This window comes from Dendroctonus ponderosae, unplaced genomic scaffold, assembly GCF_020466585.1.
Source record: "Dendroctonus ponderosae isolate FM_Combo_2020 unplaced genomic scaffold, Dpon_F_20191213v2 Dpon_F_20191213_1, whole genome shotgun sequence".
Lineage (NCBI taxonomy): Eukaryota > Metazoa > Arthropoda > Insecta > Coleoptera > Curculionidae > Dendroctonus > Dendroctonus ponderosae.
The window spans coordinates 56890092-56912334 of NW_026017110.1; the positions used below are offsets into that span (position 1 = coordinate 56890092).

Below are 22243 nucleotides of genomic sequence, written 5' to 3' on the forward strand. Positions count from 1 at the left end.
AGAAGACTGTATTTTTTCTACATAACCCCCCTGACTTTAAAGCTGGATCCGCCCCTGGCTGAGGGTCTATTTTTTGACACACAGCTCAACGGAAGGTTCACATTAAAGGCCGGGACACATTTATCCGATCATTCACTCGGACCAAGATCTGAGAGATAAATGGAATTTAGACTTCGGACGCCGTAGATCTCATCTTCCCGCTACCCATCCGATCCGTCTCCGTTCTTGTATCCGATCATCTTCCGATTATGGTGCCTATCCGATGGTTATTCGTTATCTGATTGCGGGATTGGTTTCAACACAATTGAAAAAAATTAGCTTAATTAAATCTGAGAAGCTCATTGAAGAAGTGAGGAAATATTCGGTACTGCATGATCAGGCCAGAGAGCAGTATTGCCTTTTTAAAACAGGTGTCTTCTTTGCACATTTCGCTGCGGTTTTTTTCCAAAAGACTAAACGCGACAACGGACATTTTAAAACATTGATGGAATTTAGTTCCGTGGTCTAACAAATGACGAAAAAGTGAGGCAAGCTCTCATTCATGAGGTAGAGCCAAAATAAGCCACCATGGCCATTCGCCAAAAAGTCACATTCGCTAAAATAATTAAACATTTTTTGAAACTACTGCTGCAATATTGCTAGCCTTTAGATTAGCGAGTGACTACCGTATATGACTATCAGCGCCAAAAAAACGACGGCTCCTTTCCGATCCCGCAACGATCCGAGTGTTTGGGCATCGACGGAAGATGCTCTGATCGGAGCCGGATCGGATACATGTGTCCCGGCCTTTAGTCAGTGCACGTTTATACTGAATCTGAACTTTTTTCGAATATTTTATTAGATTAGGCTAACTCTTGAATTCAACTGTTGTTAGATTGCTGCTAGAAAAATTTACTTTACTCAAATTCCGGAATTGAAAGTGCCTTACCTAGTTCAGTATTACAATATGAACACTTTTTTTTGCCACTGACACTCAACATGGTATCTTGAATAATGTCCTCAGTAGATTGTGGACAAAACGACCCTGAGGGCATTGCATGACCCATGGCTTGGGGATGGTTTACGTAGATGGGGTAGGGATTGTAATCCGTACTCAAAGCAGGCTCAATTCTAAAAGTAACAATCAATCTCACATTAAAAAATGAACTTACATAGCAATATATTAATTACCTCTTCCTGGGTTGTGCTCTATCAATCAATCCACTACGATTCTGAACCCTTTGAGTTATTGTTTGTATAACAGAGTCTGGAAGAGGTTTTTCGTGTTGACTGCTTCTAATGGGCGAAGTCGCTTTTTGATGATGTTCAGATAGTCTTCGCAATTCCGCTTCCTAAAAGTACATTAGAATCTCGAAAATTATACATCGATAGACCACAAAAATTAAATTTACCTGGATAACCCAATGCTGACTGTAACTTTTGGCGCCTGGTGGTGTTGCTTTTGAACCAGCCCAATTTTCTGGATGACGATTCTTCGGTATAGCGCTTAGTTGTTTCAGGTTAGGCTTCGCTAAAATCCTTGGCTTCGGATTCGGAATGGTTCTCAACGGTTTAGTGCTGGGTTTAATAGGTTGCCTGTCGAACGTTGGAGGAGACGTAAATCCTAGTCCTCTGGAGTCATGTTTTAATTCTGGCATTGATTTTCTATGATCCATGGCTAGACGGTTATTTCTGACAAAACCTCTTTGTTCCGGGGCGGACGATTGATATGCATGCTGGATATCAGGTGTGGATTGCATGCATTTAATGGGCTCAATATTTTCATAATAGGACGAACTAGCGTTACCAGCTGATTGCTGGAATTCGGTGGATAAATCAGGAAGCGACTTTCTGTACTCTGATTTAGAATAATGAGGATATATATCATCGCATATGTTTTCCAGGGAATGTCTGTTGGCTAATCTCGCTCTATTACGACTTTCTCTAAATATAATATTTTCGCGTTGCCTTTCCAACTCTTCTTGTTCTAGCTGCTGTAACTCCCGTTCGACTTTTAGTACTTCTGAGTCTTGGTCATCTATATAATGTGGTGATGCCTAGGGAAGCAAAATCCAGAGCATTATTGAAATGATGCTACTTAAATCATAATAGCATTAATTTATCAACAGAATGCAAAATGGGACAATGCTTTATTCTATGCATACAGGCAGCTAGTCATTATTACCTAAATAACCTTTATTACTCGTTTGCATCAGCAAGTTTGATTATAAACTTTCGCCCAGAGTCTTTTGTTGAATTAGTGAGTTGTGTGTAATCAGAATTATATAGATCTTAGATGAATTACATTTTTTTAACACTAATCTCCATTGCTTATGTGCCTTAAGACATTCAATCGAAGCTAAATTAACAGTAGCTTTTTGCAATTTAAAGCGTACGCTTCATTGATTGTCTAATAAATAAAAAAAAATTTCTGAGATTATTAATATCAAATCATTATTCAACCATATCAAGACAAAATTGTATCAACTCAAAATTAGTATTTACATCATACATTTGAATACTAAGGGATTTCGTCATAAGTATACAGACCTTACTTTTTAAAGCAGAAAACTAGATTTAAGAGACACCAATATTGATGGAAATTTGCAATGTTTAACATTTAAAATTTCAAAGCAACGAACTCAGCCGCACAATTATACAAATTTTCTTTCAGCAAAACAATTAGAAATCTACTTATTGATTTTATAAGATTTTACTTTCGATTAATTTAGAAATTTATTAATAGAAACATACCTCCGGATAATATGGATTGCAGAATTTCTCGCTCCCTAAGGTGTGCTCAGAGCTCCGGATATTATTTGTGTATTTGGCTTGGTTAAATTGAGAATTGGAAATGTAGTTGACTTTGCTTTTAGATTTCTCTTCTTTTTCCACCATTTCGATAATCTCCCGTTCCTTCTTCGTGATTTCGTCTTCCTCCGAAGTTATGCTGTTTGTGTGCTGGAAATAAAAATGCATTTCTATAAAGTATGCAACAATATCAGTTAGCTATATCTCACTTCACTATCCTGCCTGTCATGGCTGGGTACACTACTGCACCAAGTGTCACTAGATAATCGCCCTCGATCAATATCCAAACCTGAATCTTGGCTCTCAACTTTGCTCAGTGAACCAGTATTTGATTCATGATCTAAAATTTTTCTATACAGCGACTTTTCCTGCTTTGTTTCTTTTGGTTGGTATGAGTTGTAATCTAGTGATTTTTCAATAATCTGGTCATTGTCAAAGGCATTTTCTTGGTCTAATCCTAAAAAGCTGGATCTTTTACTGTTGATCTCTTTTTTAATTCTTTTAGTCGAGTTTAGTCGTCGGAGAGGCTTTGGAGTAGATTCTCCATTACCATCTTCAACAGGAGGAGGCGGAGGTGGTCTAACGTTGGGTGGTTGCAATTTAGTAGATGTTAGTGGAAAGTCTCCTGTGAAAATATCTATCGGTAAAAAGTTGGTGTCAGACAAAGACCTAAATTCAATATCTTGATTCAACGTAGACTCAGAGACACTGTCTCCATTTCTTTTTACGTCGCGTTTCTCATCTGAATTGCTCTTCTTTAACGCTTTTTCTGTGTGTTTGGCGACATCTTGATTAGCGATTTCTAACGTCGCATCTTTAATTAGAGAATCCAAAAACTCTTTGGTGAAGTCGATAATATCATCTCTTGTAAAATCACTCTTGGACTCGATATTGTCTTGATTAGTGTTCACAAATGTAGCTGGCAATAAGGATTCTCGAATAATTTCGGGATTTGAACTTTGTTCCTCGGTTTTTTGCAACTTCTCGATGCAACTTGGAATAGTGTTAAAAATTGCTTCAGCGTACGTATCTATAGGCTCATCAGCTTGACTGACTGAGCATGATACATCGGCAGTATGTATGCCACTGTCTTCTCTGTCTGACAGTACCCCCGCTAAGTCAACAGACGATGTAGAAGGAGGATAAGTAGCATTCGAAGTGCAATAATCACCAATATTATCATCGACAGATTTCGAACCCATTAAATTGTTTAAGTTGTTATGGAACATGTCTAATTTGTCTAAATATGTTTCAGCTTCTGGACTTGAACTCCTCTCACTTGCTTTCCAGAGTCGTTCAGGCTTTGTGTAAATTTGAAATGATGGAGTACTGACAGATTTATCTAACGAGTAGCTGCTTATTTTTGATCTCTCCAATTCTTTATTTACAGGTTCAATTCGCCGGTTAAAGCTAGCCAACCGATCTTTTACAGACACCTGAAATTCACTTTTGTCAATTTTAGTTAGGGATTGGTCTGTGGCCGATTCTAAACTTTTTAATCGATCTTTTAAACTCCTTGCATTGACAAAGTCTTCGGATACTCTTCTACAACTCGTGTATTCCATATGACCGATTTCCATGGATTTACTTGATTCAAACAATCCTTTTCTCTTTGAAATTTCTCCTTTAGGAAGAACACTTTGAGCTTCAGAATATTCTTTGGATCTATTCAGCACTTCTTTTTTGCTGAAAATATATTCATCTACTTTAATCTTTTTTTGAATTCTAGATCTGTAATCTTCAATCGCTCCTTCATAGGTATATTGTTTCGAATTGTCAGTGGTGAAAGTATCTTCGACAAAACTATTGTCATATTTGGGTTTTGAAGATTTTGGAGACATTTTTGGGGGAACTTCTGGAGCCGTGACATTTTTGGGCGAGCGCGTATTCACATTGCTATTAACGTATACTTCTCTATCTTGACTTTTGGTGTAGCTTTTGGTGGTTTCATCTTCACTTTGAATTGAAATTCCGGGATTCTTCTGTTTTTCCTGCAAATTATAATCATCTTTTTCGTCCTACAAAGCCAAAGAAATTGATAATGTGCCGTGTTTAACTTGAAGTAGGACATACCAAGAGGCTGGAGCTATCATCAGTATGGTCATCTTTTACGCTATTTGCCTTCGAACTACTACTGCAAATTCCGTAATCACTAAAATTATTGGAATCATCATCATTGTAGACAGGTATTGTTACTTTTGGTCTTCCTTTGTGACTCCTGTAAATGAAATAACGTACCTCAAAATGGTTCAGCTGTGTCATTAAGAACTTAAGGCAATTAATAGAATAGAAGAGAAATTCAGTTCCATCCATTTGTTAAAATTGGACTTTTCTGATACATTTTATATCAGGTAAAATCAGTAATAATGTGTGAAACATATGAAAACATTTTGTAAAACAATTTAAAATTGCTGCGAAAAGGATTTTAATAATGGCGGGACGTTTGATCGATTTAAAATCAAAGAAGTCCAATTCTGGCACCACTGAAAACGACTTGTATCTTGACTAGTCCCCAGGACACGCGAGAAAAGTAACAAAAATTCTCCTGGGCTGCTGGTTAGTCTCGCTAAAGAGTTCCCACAAGCCCGTTAGGATCAAGGACTTCCTAACAGGGAGAGCTGATTAAGAGATACTTGCTTGAGGGGATTGACAAGCTGCAATCAGGGACCATTTCTTCCCAATTTGTAAGGAGGGTCACTCTCCTAATCATATGCTCAAAGCGGATCACTATGGTATGGAAAAGCGTGGTTGTGACGCTCGCGAGATCCAGACGTAGAACGCGTAACTTGGGCTCATGAGGGCAGGCAAGCTTTAGAAACGAAAATGTGCAGTGGTAAAGAAGAACTTACGGCTATGGTCAAGAACCCAAACACAATAAAACTCATGCATGCATGAACCTCGTCCAAAATTCTTGTGGATTTCATGGGATATATAGAAATAGTGCGATCTCAGCGACGAGAAAATGACTTTAGACGATAAGCCTCCAGGCCGGGGTCCCACACAACCCAGAGCGCCAAAACACCAGCTCTGAGAGAAGGATAAATAAAAAATTCTGCAAAATTGTCGTCTACATTCGATACCAGATTGTTGAATCTGAGCTGGTCCACATCAACTTCTTTGTCAGTTTCCTAATAGGATTTTGTGAGTCGCTTTATGGTATAAAGAACATTTTAAGCGATCTTCTGTCTTGACACCAAGACATCCAGGAAAGCTAGTTATGTGGTTGTTTCACTCTACTTCCATAGTACAGCTTCCAGGTAAGCTTCCGCGTAAACGTCTGAAGATGTAAGTCACTCGTGCTTGTGGAACGTTAGAAATATATTTTATTTCCCGACGACCTAAGAGCACCAAAAACATTTTCGATAAAAATGAGATCCTTTGAGCTAAGGGAAGTTTATCAAGATTGAAGCGTGTAGTGTCAAACTACTTTTTAAGTGTGAAGGGGATATCATAATTATTCTGTATTAAGACAATTTTCCGTTAACGTAAGACTTCCATCTTGGTTGAACCACTTGAAGTTTTCTGAAATTTCTCGGTAAATCTCTCTCTGGGAAAATATTGCATATACTCTAATCGACAGACGAGACAACCTGAGGGTGGAAGTCTTCACTGAGTCGCATCGTTCCCCATTCAAAATCGAACCTTGTCTCCCGGAAAATGATTCTGCAGTAGTTAGAGCAAATACGTTGTTACGAACATAAAGTTGTTGCATTTTATAGCACAAACTACATGGTGAGATTATCTACTATGGAGTGGTGGAGTGAATTCACACTGTAAATTAGACGCTAGTTTAAATCGGACGTACAGGCAAGATTAACATGCAAGTTTCGCTCAGATCTTCAAAACTAGATGTATTTTAAAATCGGGTTATTAAGCCAGATATTTAGTTAAATTAAGTTCACGAAATTTTATCACCGCAAATACATCAATATATATTATATTACGGGCTTTATAAAACCATTTGGTTTTACTGCATAATATACATTTTTAATGCGACATGAATAAAAAGTATAAAGTAAATAAAAATAAAATATTGCCTTACCTTTCTTTCAACATCTCACTAAAAGTCTTGCACTTTCTTCTGCTTTTCTCCAATTCTTCTTGCTCAGTCAATTTTTTCACTTCAACCACCCTTTCTATTATATGTTCTTGCCTTTTTCTTCGACAACTTTTCCAATTATCCAAGTTCTAGAAAAAAAAACAGTATAAGAAAACGAAAATTAACAGGGAAAAAATCAGCAGTTCAACTAATTATTATTTGGACTGACCGTACCAAATTGGATACCAAAAATGTGTTTTTATCTGCATCGGACAATATCAGAAATGGAGAAAATCACCAGTAAACGTAAAGAAGTAATAGACACTTTTTGACCCCAAATTTTGTTTCCAATCAAAAGCAGTGAGACCTGTGAAGTGTGATACTTTATAGTCTGCGGCATCCCAGAAGTGGGACGGTATATTTTGTACTCTTCTAATAAAAACTATATTTTGGGACTTGCTTGCGGTATTCTCTTCTCTTTACCCTACCTAATCCATCCGCAAGTAAGTCAAAATTACTTTTCTATATTACTGTGTGCAAAACACAATGTTCGGCTACATATCCGTTATGTTATTGCGTAATCATTATTCCCCTTACTGCTCAATAAAATAAACAATTCTTAACTTGTATTTCCCGAAAGGAAACATTAGTTTCAGCTTAAAAAAATTGTCCTTACCTGCTGCCAGTCTTCGGTTTCATCTCGGATTTCTTTTCTCTCCTTTTTAATCTCTTCGACTTTTTTTACCTGTTCTTGTGCTTTTTTAACTAAGGGTGGCGGTGCGAGTTTCACAAATTGCAAGGGATTGGTCGCTGGTTTCGGCGGGGGTGGTCGTGTTATCCGGCATTTTCTTGGGACATATTCAGTATTGGAATTCTGAAAGAAAAATGATCATTAATGCATCATAAATGATTTAATATTATAAATAAATAAAAGAAAATGCATAAGAAACATGAAGTAATATTCTTTTAACTCATAGCTTTTCTAAGCAAAAATCCATCCTAAATAAACCATGAACTGGGCCTTTATTTTGATAAAAATGTTTAAGAACCTTCCTTGCAGTTTTTCGGCAATCGGCACTTAAGTGTGAAGGATAAAAACTAACAAGATTTGCAAAATTACGTTATTCACACCGGAACAGACTTATTCTGTTAATAAAATATACAGAATAAGTATAAGTGTTGATAATACGTATTGGAACGCTGGGGAACACTATCATACAACACAGACTCGTAATGATCGAGTTTATATGTTGAAAAATTTCCGAACAAAAGCATCTCTTTCAAGCATTTTCACTTTCCTGCACTAAAAATGACGAGAAACCGGATCAATATTGGTTGAACTTTGGCCACCCCGTTTTTACAGCTAATTGGAAATTTGTAAAAAAATACTAAATACAAAAGTTGTAGATATTAACGTCTAGTTTATTTTGAGATAACACCAATTTATACAGGGTGTCTCAAATTCAAGTAGTGGACCAAACTTATTCTTTTTTTATATGGAATGCCGCACTTTTTATTGAATATTCGAACTTTGCGCAAAATTCTAGGCCTCTTCGATTTAAATCTTTTATATTGATCTTCAACTGTTTTTGAATTAAGAACCAATATCGATCGAAGTTTGGCTACTCCGTTCCTGCATTTAATTTGAAATTTACAGAAAAATATTAAACACGAATGTTTTAGATATTAACGTTGTTTATTTTAAGATAATACACACGCTGGACTAACTGGTATTATTTTAAGATAAAATCAACGTTAAAATCTACAAATTTTGTATTACGGTTTTCTCTAAATTTTAAATTAGATGTAAAAACAGAGTGGCCAAAGATCAATCAATAATGGTTATTAACACAAGAACAGTTGAAAATCAATAAGGAAGATTTATATCGAATAAGCCTAGAATTTTGCGCATAGTTCGAATACGCAATAAAAAGTGCGGCATTCTATATAAAAAAAAATAAGTTTGGTCCGCCACTTGAATTTCAAATTAAATAGTAGTTAGTAAAAAGGAGGTGACCAAAGTTCAATCAATAACCCTGTACATAACATTTAGAAACTTTTTTGCCTTTTCTATTCAATGTCTGTAAAACTAGCAAAGGCGCTGTATACGTTTTTCAGCAGTATAAAGCTTTCTTGTTACTTCGTAAATTCATAAAAACTGACCCCGTTTTATTTACATTCTATTTCAATAATATTACATACACTCGTTTTCAATTTACAGCACAGTTTACAATTTTACCCGTCCTGGATATGTGCTTATGGCACATTTTACATATGAAATCATCTAAAACAATGCTTTCTATAGCAGAAAGATTTTTCCCGTTCTCGAACGTTCATTGAAAGACAATGTGAAATGTGAAAATTTTCGATTGCTTGCCCATTGAGGGACACTTTGAATTCACACATTTTACTCTAATGGATTAGACATTTCCGAGAAAACTTCAGTGTGGAATTTATAATAAAGCGATTTTACAGTCCCGATACAATTAGCGTTTAGAAATTAATGAATGTAGACATTATCGAAAAGATAATAAAGGAAGCGTGCAAAATGGCGTTAACTCGAACACGGTGTCTACGATTGTGTTATCGCTGTAGTCCATAACAAAATTTGTGAAAACAAACTATTATTCACTTCACACAAATTATTATCACTCTATATGTTATAGTTGCAACATTGAATAGAACCTAACGTTGTTTTTCCATGTTTTCAATTAAAAACTTGGCCAAATTATAAATTATATGAAGCAAGCACGTGGCGCGTAACTCTTCATCAGTTTATTATATCTCATTCTTTTAAAAGTTTTAAAATGTTGTTGTGCAGTGTTTGTATTGTAATTACAGTGGCATCCGGTACTATCAGATATATCAGATCAAAAAATTTCTTCACGCCTGTTGCAATTTGCTTAAACTGTTACTTCACAGGACATGAAATACATTAGCACTATGTTCTATGCAAGTGGAAGACTTATTTTGTAATTGCTACTAATCTATTGTAGTTAATTTGTTGATCGAATTACGTGAAAACCTACGTAATCTGCGCATTCAAGTGCTGAAAATGATACGTAACAATTTGTACGGATTTACGGTTTGAAAGGTGAATCAAATCTCTCAAGATTATAGACCATTACATTACTCGTTCAATATATTAGGATTGCATGTCAGTTAATTTATGCCTTGTTGCAAAATGGACACATTGGCAAGAAGTGCAGTCTATTTCGCAAAAATATAATTGTTCACTAGATTTTCTGTTAATTAATATAAATACGTTTTAATAGCCCAACGCAACTAGTAATTCATGGACTAGTAAGTTTAAGACAGGGAATAACATTCATTACCATGAAATAATTCAGTGTAAATTAATACCTATGATATATTTAAGTTCATTTAAACATAGTTTACACAATAAATTGACGAATTGGATAATTAAAAAAAGTGGACGGTGACTACTATTGGCAAAGTGAATTGAATTTGGCGAAAGAAGGGAGTCTAACTTTCTGCGGGCCATGAAATTCTTTTCTACAGCATAGTCCACATACGTATTGAAATGAAGTCGGGAGTATAGTTTGAATCTCACGTATTTCACCTTTTACCGACATGACCGAACTCGCCGCCGAATCTATAAATCCTGACAAAAACCAACTTAGGAAACCATGGATATCGTAAAGCACTTGGGAAATGATCCCTGAACGAAACAATTTAAAAAGAAAGCAAAGGACCTAAGGAAAACGCAGACTAGGACACATATAGGTAGAGAACTTAGCAAAAGCATAATCAGACGGTTTAGGTTAGATGCGTATATTGCTTTAATATGTGAGGATATTGAAAAACATGCAAACGAAAACCAATCACGTGATTAATTTAAAAACATGAAGATGCTTCCAAACACCTTCCACGCCCAGTACCTTCCAATTAAAGATGGTAAAGATCAACCGGTGCTAGAGTGACTACGACAGCTGGAATTGCGAGGATCTTATGGCCTTTGAAGATACTGATCTACACGAAAACTTATCGCTTTATCGCTGGCGAAAATCGCCAGGCTCAGACAATATTGTAGAGGAAATTAAAATGCACTGGAGACAATGGTACTGCCAAAAAGTACGGAAAACTGGAAAATTTCCAGAAGAATGGACGAAATCTGTATATATTCCACTACACAAAAAAGGTCCAAAAGACGAATGCAGAACCATTGCGTTGATAAATCACGCAAGCAAAGTGTTTCTCTACATCTATATCACACAAGAAAGGTCCAAAAGCTACATCCTTCCCAATATACCCCCAGCAGTACCAGGTCGAGCAACAAAAGAGTAAATTCTAGATGTGGGACACGGTGCATTGGAAGAAACGATGGCTAGACTTAAAAGAAATGGGAGTTCCCGACCTACTAATCTACCTTATTAAACAGCTATATGACTGCAATCTAGCACAAAAAAAATATAAAAAGAAATACTCAGAGAACTTAAGAGTAGGAAAAGGCGTAAGGCAGGGATGTATTATATGTCCTATACTCTTCAATATTTATGGAGAATTGAAAATGAATGGCGCTGGAGAACTGGAAGGGTGGAGAATCTATTGGCGGGAAAAAGATGTCGAACCTTCGATATGCAGATGACACTATTGCAATACTAAAAATGCACTAGAAATGTACGAACTCCTACAAGGAATCGAGTAAATAAGCCTGGAATGCGGACTGCGACTGAATAGATCGAAATGCCGCTTGATGATTATAGACCGGTCAGGAACGGTTCCTCTACTACTCTTGCAGAAAATCCATGACGTAAAAGTTGAAAAAGAGGTCATCTATTTGGGAGCGAAGACAACAAATAAAAGATGACTTGGGATGGTGAAGTAGACCCTGAAAAGGCGAGCTAAATTAGGAAAGACCACCGTATCTTCAAGGAAACTAAGATAAAACTTGGGAAATCTCTCGTGTTCCTTATAGCAGAATATGGCTTGGAAACCTGGATCCTAAATGCAGCATGTCGAAGAACAATAACAACAAACAAACTAGAGAAGAATGCTGACAATACCTTGGACAGCGTACTACACTAACGCGACTTGAGAATACGCGACTAGAGATTACTACCAACAATCCAGCGACGTATGCTTGCGACTTTTCGGTCATGTAATACGGAAGAACAGTATGTAAAAGCTGACGATACAGGGGAAGGTTGATGGCAAAAGGTCCAGAGGGAGATCACCAGTGAGGTATACATATAGACCAAATAAAATATTTCACACAAATGTCGGCGGCTCATGTGATGCGTACTGTAGAAGACAAAGGAGAGAAGCATGGCGAAACATCACTATGCAATCTCTAGGTCCAAATCGGACAACCACTAAAGAAATGTTGTCGAAATCGTTACCAATGCTTCTTGATTTGGTTTTTCGCGTCTAAAAGATGGTCACACCGATGCCTATTCGAAACTTTTTAGGCTAAATCTTACTGCGTAAATTGTATATTCCTTGCCAGACCGTTTAGTACTATCGAGAGTCTCGACAGTATGAATATGATCTGAAATACGTGTCAGTACGTCTAGTCTCTTCCGATAGTTACAAAAATTAAATTTTTCGAACGAATATCAAGTGATACAAAAGAATACTGTGTTTTATATATTAAGGTAAATGGGCAAAAGTCCTTTAGCAATTAAGAAGTCAAGGAAGGATGGAATACTTCGGATATTGCGTTACAGGCAGTTTAGATAATGCGGACAGGTTAGGCAATTTGTTGATTTTAATGAATATTTGGATGTCAAATTAAGTTAGCTTTTCGAAATTCGTAAGTAATCCACTGACAAATTCACATTTCTTTCGTATGATGAACATAAAATTAATACGTGTTCATAAAATATTCATTTAGAAATTTGGTGGATCGTAATCGTATGGCTCCAAATTAAGCGCAACAGTATTTTCCAGTATTATCAACTGACTACTGTTTAAACTAGGTGTTTTATTTTATAACCGGAATTTATTCCCATAACCAGCCCATAAAAACTGTTCCAATAATTTTTATGAGCTTTGTTCGTTTGGTTGAGATGATTTGTCCACACTCAAAATTAAAGGTCGAATCTTAACATGTTACCATTGCGTTGAGAGGTGCATAGATAAGAGTATTTAGGTGTAATCGGTGTGATAGATTCTGGTTGCAAAACATATGTCACATTACTATATCAACTGTCATTTGCAAAACTGCTAAGCTACTGGCTACAGCACCGAATCTTGTTATTAGAGTACAACTATACACCAAGACAAGCTACACATGGAGAAATATGTCTTGATTCGGGGATGCATATTTGAACATTTTATTCATAATTTACAATTTTGCTGTGCTTCCAGAATGTAACTAATTATTTTAGAAACGCCCACTAACACAGATGAACTACGGTATTTATTTGTTTTTTATTACATGGTGACTCATCACATGCAAAGTGGGAGTTAACGGATTATGCACATGCCACATTTATGGACAAGGAACCATTCGAAATAATGAACTAACAATCCAACGTAAACTATAAGTAACAGAACCTGTATAGTCGAGCTGAACAAAATTGAGCGAAATTTAAATGACCTAGATATAATTAGGCGGAACCACGGAAACATCGATAGCTATCACAACACAAAGGTGTTCCGAAAAAGCTGCAGACATCAAGGCTGCAGCAACAAATGGAAACAATTACAGAGAAACATATAGAGAACATACGGGGTGTCAGTTTGAAAATTTCCCACCCGTAATATCTTTCTTGTCGTTAAAAATCTGAAAAATCGGTAAGACACCCACTAAGAGGGGTAGATGTCACCCTTAAAATCTTAAACGGGAATGACGGTCAAGTGGCACGACGTTTTAAATGGCGTTTTACCAAATTTTAAATTTCATATACTTATTCGAGTGTTTGCAAAAACACCGACCCGGTTCTACCAGAACATAAAATCGTTTCAGAGTTGCATCATGGTGATCTACTAGCCCAGTACTCACTTAACAACGTGTTAATATGAGCAAACAATAAATAAACAGTAACAAAATTACAATAAAGGTGAGTCAGTTTTAGCATTCCTGGCTTGCAAGGTTTTATTGTCGTCGGTGATTTTGCGTATGTTGTTATGTGATCACAAATAAATGTAAGTTGCTTTCAAGGTTTCACATTAGAATTGCAACTACATTAGTAAAAATCTATAATTTATACTATGTGTGCATTGGCACTTCCACACAGGTAGTACAATAGTCCCAACAGATAATGAAAATAAGGGAATTTAAAATTTTTCCAACGTATCTCTTCAACGTGGTACTAAAACATTTGTCAAACCCTTTGATTAGATGCCCCCTTTGATTAGATTTAATGTACCTCGAAAAATGGATAGCATCATTTTATCGAAATTCGGCAGTTTCCGGCATACATAAGACTAAAAGACTAAGAATCACATACGAGTCAAGGATCAAGGGTGTAAAGATTCAGTGGAGGAGAGTGAAAAAAGGTGACAGTTGATTCCAGTAAATACTGGAATTGTAAATATTGCCTCCAAGCTTGTGTTTTTATTGCGAATACTCCATAACAACCAATATTTAAAAAGGCATTCGGGTATGTACCTATAAATTGTGTGCTTGGTTGAATCAAGCATTTTCGGTAGGCTAAGAATAGAATATATAGCAAGACTTGCCAAGATATTTTGTAATAGTAATGGAAGAATGATGGTAATACATAAACCACCGCAGTGCAGGGGTTATTGATTTATTTATTATTAACACATTTGGGAAAGTATGGCTCGGTTCTACGGTTAGATTCGCATTGTCCCAACCTCATCAAGGAAAAGTGAGACGATACAATCCCATGCGTTTGAATTTTATGTTAAAAATAGTACCATAGCATGGGCAAAAATCAATTGGATCGACCTGCAGTGGGTGGTGAACAAGAAGGGCCTTTGCCAAGAGTGCTATTTTCGCTGTTGTTAATATGGGTCATACCTACTTGTCAGGAAATAAACGAGAGAAGCACTTAAGACAAAGTCCCAAGGCTAAAATGCCGAGACCAAGCCTGAAGTTCAGGAGATTCGGTCCTCCATTCATTCTACTATTATCTAACGAATTTGTTTATTGTTGAGCTGAACTGGGTCAAGTTGCATCGGCTGTGGCATTTCAATTTTTCAAAATTATGCAAGCTAATTTTTGGCCGAATAACCTTTCTCAGGGTGTAGGCCCAAATAAATGAAATTCAAGCACGAATGAAACGAATTGCAACGATCGAACTGTGAATTGTGATTTAGTAGGATCACTAGTAGAATGGTGTTGATTAGATATACTCAATCAGCGTTTAGTCAATCAAATCACTTTGCGCTTAGTGAAACTCGGAAGTGAGAAAGTTGGCAAAATACGTCAAATGAGAATTTTACTTAGTCGAAGTAAACGAGATTTGAACGAAGTTCATTATAAGTGGTTATGGACGGAGCCTGCAGAATCAGACAACCACTTTACTGTGACTTCCTGAAATGAAAACATTACTATTAGTACCATGACCTACTGAAGAGACAGAAATAGCAATATGTGCCATCAATATTCCGAATGGAAAAAAAACCGAGATCCTTGTATATTGTAACAAGGGTAGAAAAGATAGCCGGTCGAAGATGCAGCTTGTCGCGTACTTGTAGCCCATCGCTACTAATGTAAAATATACAGAGCATAGCAGAATAGAACAGAAAGTGAGACTATAGAAAAATATAAGTGAACAACTCTATTAGAGTATCTCCAAATATAAATTATATTCACACTTATTAATTACTTAAGACTGACCATAAAAAACATTTTTTTTTATTCTGCATTTTCTCTGTATCGAATCAGTAAAAATGCAACAAACTCACTGGCAAATAAATAATCGGACGCACTTTAATTCGACTAATTAGAAGTAACAACTTTCAGCTTTGACACCGGCCTTTATCCTTCTTGTCTTTGAATCCACTAGATTCTGGCAATATTCTGGGGTGAGCGAATTCCAAATTTTAGCTGTTTTTGCCTTTAATTCCGGAATTGTTCGCTGGGGATTGTTATGCAATGATTTCTTCTTTCGATACCAGAAATTTTCTATCACATTCAAGTCCCGACTGCTTGAGAGCCACTATAAAACTTTGAAACCATGATCTCCAAACCACTTTTTGGTAGTTTTAGCTGTATGAAAAAGTGCACCATCCTGTTGAAATATGCAATTTTTGATTCCAAAATATTATTCCATAGTTGAAACTAAACTTCTTGATAAAATTTGTTGGTACTTTTCTGCATTTACAGTTGTACATACATATAACCTCTTGGAGAAATTTGCCTGTACGCTTTATGAAAGGCGTCTGATTTTGTTGAAATCATTTTTTTTCCCTAAAATCACGCATACGCATTCGTCAAATTTTGATTCCTCACCAAGAATAACGTTACTCCATATTTCCGTTGTCCAAAATATGTTAGATTTGCCACAATTCAAACGTTTTTGCTTTTGGATAGCTTTAAATCGAGGCTTTTCCATTGCCTAAAGCAAAAGCAGATAAAAAAATTATTATTTTATATTGAACCCCATCAAATAATAATCTTCTTTATAAAAACTGTAACCAGATTTCATGCAGCCATAATCTGTTGCATTCACACGATACATTTAAAGTCGCTTCCTAACTGCACAGAGATTGAATTTCTCGTAGGATGCTTTTCCTATTGGATCTGCGGATCTTTATAAGAACACAACGTTCTCTTTCCGGAAATAATACGGGGTCGTCCTGAACGTTTACCACGAACAGCAACACTAGCAGTCTCTCCGAACTTTTTTATAACACAATTAATAATATTTAGATCATTTCAAACTTTCTGCATTGAGAAATTATAATTTATCTTAGCTTTTTATCTGTTGCAACGCCATGCGATATTTTCGCATACTTTTAGGTGAAATTATGAAACTTATCCAACTCAAACTGACATATACTAATCTAAACACACTTGGTTTATTACTAGATGCATGCGTAATATTCATATAAAAGTTTAATTGGGGTTGTATAATCGTCCAGTTGTGGGGTTGTTTTCCCATTCGGTATGCAACTGTCTCAGTCTATTTGATATTCTTGTCATATTTGCATGTTCGTATAATAATTAGTTTGAATAATAATAAACACCAAAAAACTATTACATAAAATATGATAATAATGCATACCCGTCGTTCCAAACTTTCCCTTTCAAGGTCTTCGTTCTCCATATTTACTGCTTCAAACGATCATGCTTCCTATTTGGATTTCTGCAACCAAAATAAAACCATAAATTGGTTAAACAATATATAGTTATGTTTGATTATTACACCGATGCGAGCAGAAAGCAAACTGTTTAATCCGCAACAATATACATTTTTTCACTGTTTACCCTTAGTCCACATATTTCTAAACATAATTATTTTAATATTATAACTGTAAATATTCTAATAACGATGGTTAGAGTAAAGTATAATACAAAGAGAAAACTAAATTCCCATGCCGCAATAGTCTTTTGTTTGATAGTTAATATTGGCTGATGCTATGTGAATTGAAAACGTGATAAAGTGTTCTACTTACCAACAGTTTCAAGAATATTCTTAAGCTGTTAAATGTTTTAGAGAAAATAAAATACCCCAAATAACGTATCCCATATTGAACCAACTATAAAAGCGGATGATGAGCGAACAGTGTTTTGACTTTTACGTGTTGTATTATATTTAGACTACACTCATTAAAAAATGCCGATCAGTACGGTTATATATAAACTGTTAAGACATTATATCTAGAATAGATATAACAATTACACCGGCTTCTCAATGTTTGCAGTAAATGCCAGAAGAACCATTATTACTTGCAAAATAGCGAAATCGAAATGAATAATACCAGTGCAATTATTTTCAACCTGTAACAAGTAGTCATTCATAATAATAATTACCCTTGAAAGTATTCAGCCTACATTAAAACGAGAATGCATACATACTATATAAGAGAAAATTGTTAAATTGTTGTATAACTAAACGTATACATTTTCCTGTAGAATAAATATTTATTCCTAATGATTTATTGAATGTTGCTGGCAATTTTCTACGGATTTGTTTGCGGTTAAAGATTAACTAATAGAAAGTTGTTCCTATAGCTATTCAATGAAATTGTTGTAATTGCAATTCTCTTTTGCAGGTGATATCTTTCACATTGTATTATAACGGAACTGGATTTGCTAGTATCAGTTACGTGAAATGTGAGCACCGCAGCTCGCAATTTTATGGTTTTATCCGACATTTTATCTACTTATGAAAGAAGTCTTAATACGTTCAGCAAAAGTGGAAATAAGGAACACATTTAATTATATTATGTAAGACTGAAGTGTTATTTTTTTATCCAAATGGACATTAACTCTATTTCTGTTGTCCCGGGAAACCCAAATCGCAACTTTGAACAGGACCTGACTAGAGCAAGTTTTCTAAAATCAAATATCAACTAAATCTTAACGGAACACACCAAGGTGCTCCACAATACTCCCTGAAAATCACTGTAAAAAGATATAACAAATTACTTTTTTAAGCAGTGGCGTGAAACAATATTCTGCGAAATACTTACTAGACATTCGGCCGAGAACATCGTCTGAGATAAACTGTTTTTTTTTTTAATAACATTAAACCAGTGGAATTATAAACTAGATTGACATTTTAACATTTTCAAACTTAATTAAAGTAAAAGGAAACGGCTAAAAAGGTGTTTTCTCTGCATCAACCTTCTAAAATTGCCAAAATAGCAGTTTACGTAATTGAAAAAATCTAAAGTATGATTAGAAAGTCGTTTCATTTAATGGGCATTTTTGGTATAATTGGTAATAGTTGCGTTGCTTTTATTCCTTACAAAACTAAGTATAAAAATAAAATAGTTTTAGTTAATACATTCTGCAATAAGATTTTGATAAGAATAAGGACCCGTTTTTTATATAACAATCAGAGCATTGGGAATTATGAGCTCGAGCATATACATTCTAGGAACCCAGATCATAATTCTGTACATTATACAGGGTGTCCAAGATACAGAACCACTGCATGGGGATCTTCGTAACGAAGTCAGTCAAATTAGGAAAAAGTTGCATAACCAGGGGATCATATACATGGCGTTTGTAACAAGTATTTCTTGGAAATTTTGAGATATTTAGAAGAAAACGTTTATGATTTGTTACGGTCCTTGCGCCAAAAAATAGTTTTTCATAAATTATGTCCGTTTTTCTTAGTAACCGAAAACAAAAGTGAACTTATTTAATACACATTTTTCATTATGCCCGGAAACAATTTTACAAATGAATCGCAAAAGAATAGTGTTAGCTGCCGAAAACATGAACAACAACAAATATCCTGAAACTAACAGGTCAATCTTCAGTCGTCTAGCTTTGTACTTAAAGGAGTAAGTATGGGTCATTTGCAAAACTCAGTAAAACCAGAAAAAACCTTCCAATTAAAAAAAATAATATAACGTTTTTCAAGCAGTTGTTGAAAAACTTGAAATGTCAACAAGGGAAATTGAAAGTCACATTACCAAATAACTACCGCTCTATTCATTATAAAGAGAAATAGCTTTAAGCCTTATAAATTTAAAATTTACCAAGGACTTTAAACTGAACATGAAATTAGAAAGATATTTTGCGACTTTTCGATCGATGAAAATTGCACATTGAAAATTATTTAGTAAGACGAAATCATGGTCACTACCAACGGAATTCTCAATAGGCGTAACACCCATTATTGGGCACAAAACCACCCACGGAAAAAAATATCCAGTCATGAACATCGATTTGGCTTTAATATGACCGTGGTGCTGAATTTTTGGCTCACGAATATTGGGACCTTTTATTCGTCACTACACTTTAACTGAAGAACGTTTTCTATTCGTATTTTCGTTTTTAGATCAAATATATGTACTTATATATATGTACTATGTATTCAGGGACAGAAAGACCGATTAGATCAATAGTGTATTTATTGATGATAAAAGATATACAGGGTCGCTTTTATGCATGGAAACGGTGAATTATTTCCAAAACTAAGATACCTAGAATAAAATTAATACCAAAATTGTAAGGTTATTTCCAGTCTATTTACATAAAGAAAAAATTTAGTATAGAGGAGCAGTCCAAAAGTCACAGCAACGCAATGTTACCTTTTCCTAATGGAACACCCCGTATTTTATTCAATAATTGAATTATTCTCCAAGTTTTAAATAAAAATCGTATTAATTAAATACATTACATACATGTTTTATTTTAACTATTTTGGAGATATCGAGTTTTCAAAATTCTGTTTTGGTGTAATTCGCCAAATTATTAAATCAAATGTCATTCGTCATTTTTCGAAATGTTAAAAATTCGTTTTATGTGAATTATTTGAGCTTTAAAATGGCACGGTTAAGTGAAACTGAGCGTATTGAAATATGCATGAATATGGGATATGGCATTTTAGACACGAAGTACGAATCTATGCCCATGAAACATTTCCTGATGGATGAAATGGATTGGTCGCAGGGGAGTCCCCACTTGACTTTTTTTCTATCATATCATATTAAAAATGCCGTATACAGAAATAGGCCTCAAAATATTGAAGAGTTGCAAGATAGAATAAGTCACGAAATTGCCGGTATTCCGCGGAATATACTTCTAAATTCATTACAAATAGTTAAACAACTTCATTACTGTCAAGGGGTCAACGGCGCGCTCCTTGATCACTTTTTAAAATATAATTTCAATTTAATTAGGAATCAATAAAATTATCCTGTTTATAAATTATGTTTATTTTTCTTTCACCATTCCTGTTTGTGTAAAATGTAAAACACTAAACCTAATAATTTAGCGAATTACAGTAAAAACAATTTCAACAACTCGATATCTTCAAAACTGTTAAAGTTAAGCATGTTAGGTGTTATACAATTTTTGTTTAGAACTTGGAGTAGAAATTATTATTGACTAACATACAGGGTGTTAAAAAAGGGAACTGTGCCTTTATGTTTTCTTCATGTAAATAGACTAGAAAAAAAACCTTTCAATTTTCGTATTAATCATTTTGTTCTAGCTCTCTTAGTTTGGGAAATAATCCACCGTTTCCATACATTCAAGCGACTTTCTATATTATTATCTTTCATACTTAATCCTTTTCAAATTTAATATTTTGTTAAATGAGTTACTAAACTAAGTACGATTTTTAAATCACGCCGTTGTCATAATAGCACAGTATTGATTCCGAGATGTTGATTTTTATGCTATCACAAGCTGTCTTTTGGCAATTTTTTAAAAGTGAATTACCGCCGCAAAATTCAATGACAATCAGATTAAAATCAAAACACTAATACTTAATACATAATATTTATAAACATCCACTTTTTTATGCAATAACATCGTGAAATAGGCGGCGTTTACATACACAAGAAAGTACGTAAGTAGTAATTTAAAATACATTTTATGCATGTTGAGAAATGGAAAGTTTCGTTGTGCATAAAAAAAATGTTTTGTTATGGTTAATTGCTGTAACTATCATGCGATGAATGTAAAATGTTTCCCAAACTTTTCACCGTTTAATTCATATTCTAAACCTATTGTTTCGTGAAACCAATGATTTCCCTCATTCCTTTGCAACCATACTAATTGGTGTGACATAGGTTTCTTCACTTAATGTTAAAAAAACTCTTCATTCATTCGACTGAATATATATATTTATATAAAGACAAGTTTTTGTTTTAAATAAGGAGAAGATCACCCTTATTTTATCATATGGCTTTATCACCGGTTTATTTATATATTTATGAATATATATTATTATTTTATGATAATTCAATTGGCAATTCCAGCCTCCCAAAGTAATCGAAGCACGGAGATTTACGCAGTTATGTGCACAAAGGTGATAAAAGACACAAAGAGGCAGACCTTAATAAAGTCTCCAGTTTTATTTTCGAGGATTTTTTAAGGATGTTATAAAAGCCGATATAAATCATTAGAGAATTATAGACAGTAAATGTAAACGCTACAAACAAGAAAAAATAAGTAATCGTGGTGAATTGTTATTCAATAAAGGTGTTATGAGCAGTTCTTTAAGTCCTGGCAAACGAGATGTTCAATCCGTTTATTGTTGGTGAGAAACAGATAGCTACTGTTTACTACTCTCAACACTGAAGATGCAAAATAGTGAATAATAATGAATTTATCCAGAAGTAGTATGAAAATAAACTTTTCCTGTTGTTTAGACTAAAAGCTGAGTTCATTAGCAGCATTCAAATCCTCTATGACGGGAAAAAAAACATTATTTTAAAAAAGCTTTTCGTTGGGCATTTCACCTGAAAAATTTGTGCGTTTCAAAAAAGACAGAAACAAGATAATTTTTCTAACGCCTTTTATTACGAGCTGATGAATACTGCTCCTATTTCTCAATAAAATCG

The 22243-nt window shown here is 34.9% G+C and overlaps 1 protein-coding gene across 2 annotated transcripts in view; it reads right to left on the bottom strand.

The window, feature by feature from the left end:
- The window catches only part of LOC109537940 (serine-rich adhesin for platelets), a 32805-nt gene that overhangs the window by 3192 nt on the left and 7370 nt on the right, over nt 1-22243 (bottom strand). Inside the window, exons 1-10 of one of the 2 annotated variants that reach the window (XM_019904929.2) lie at nt 17387-17484; nt 16996-17076; nt 7506-7703; nt 6833-6978; nt 4864-5008; nt 3000-4808; nt 2734-2940; nt 1392-2036; nt 1171-1331; nt 929-1110 (exon numbers count right to left, since the gene is read on the bottom strand). In XM_019904929.2, coding sequence (XP_019760488.2) covers nt 929-1110; nt 1171-1331; nt 1392-2036; nt 2734-2940; nt 3000-4808; nt 4864-5008; nt 6833-6978; nt 7506-7703; nt 16996-17037 — 3535 coding nt within the window. In that variant the 5' untranslated portion in view covers nt 17038-17076; nt 17387-17484. Of the gene's footprint in view, nt 1-928; nt 1111-1170; nt 1332-1391; nt 2037-2733; nt 2941-2999; nt 4809-4863; nt 5009-6832; nt 6979-7505; nt 7704-16995; nt 17077-17386; nt 17485-22243 lie in introns of those variants that run through there. The other variant, XM_019904928.2, reaches the window with a different exon arrangement.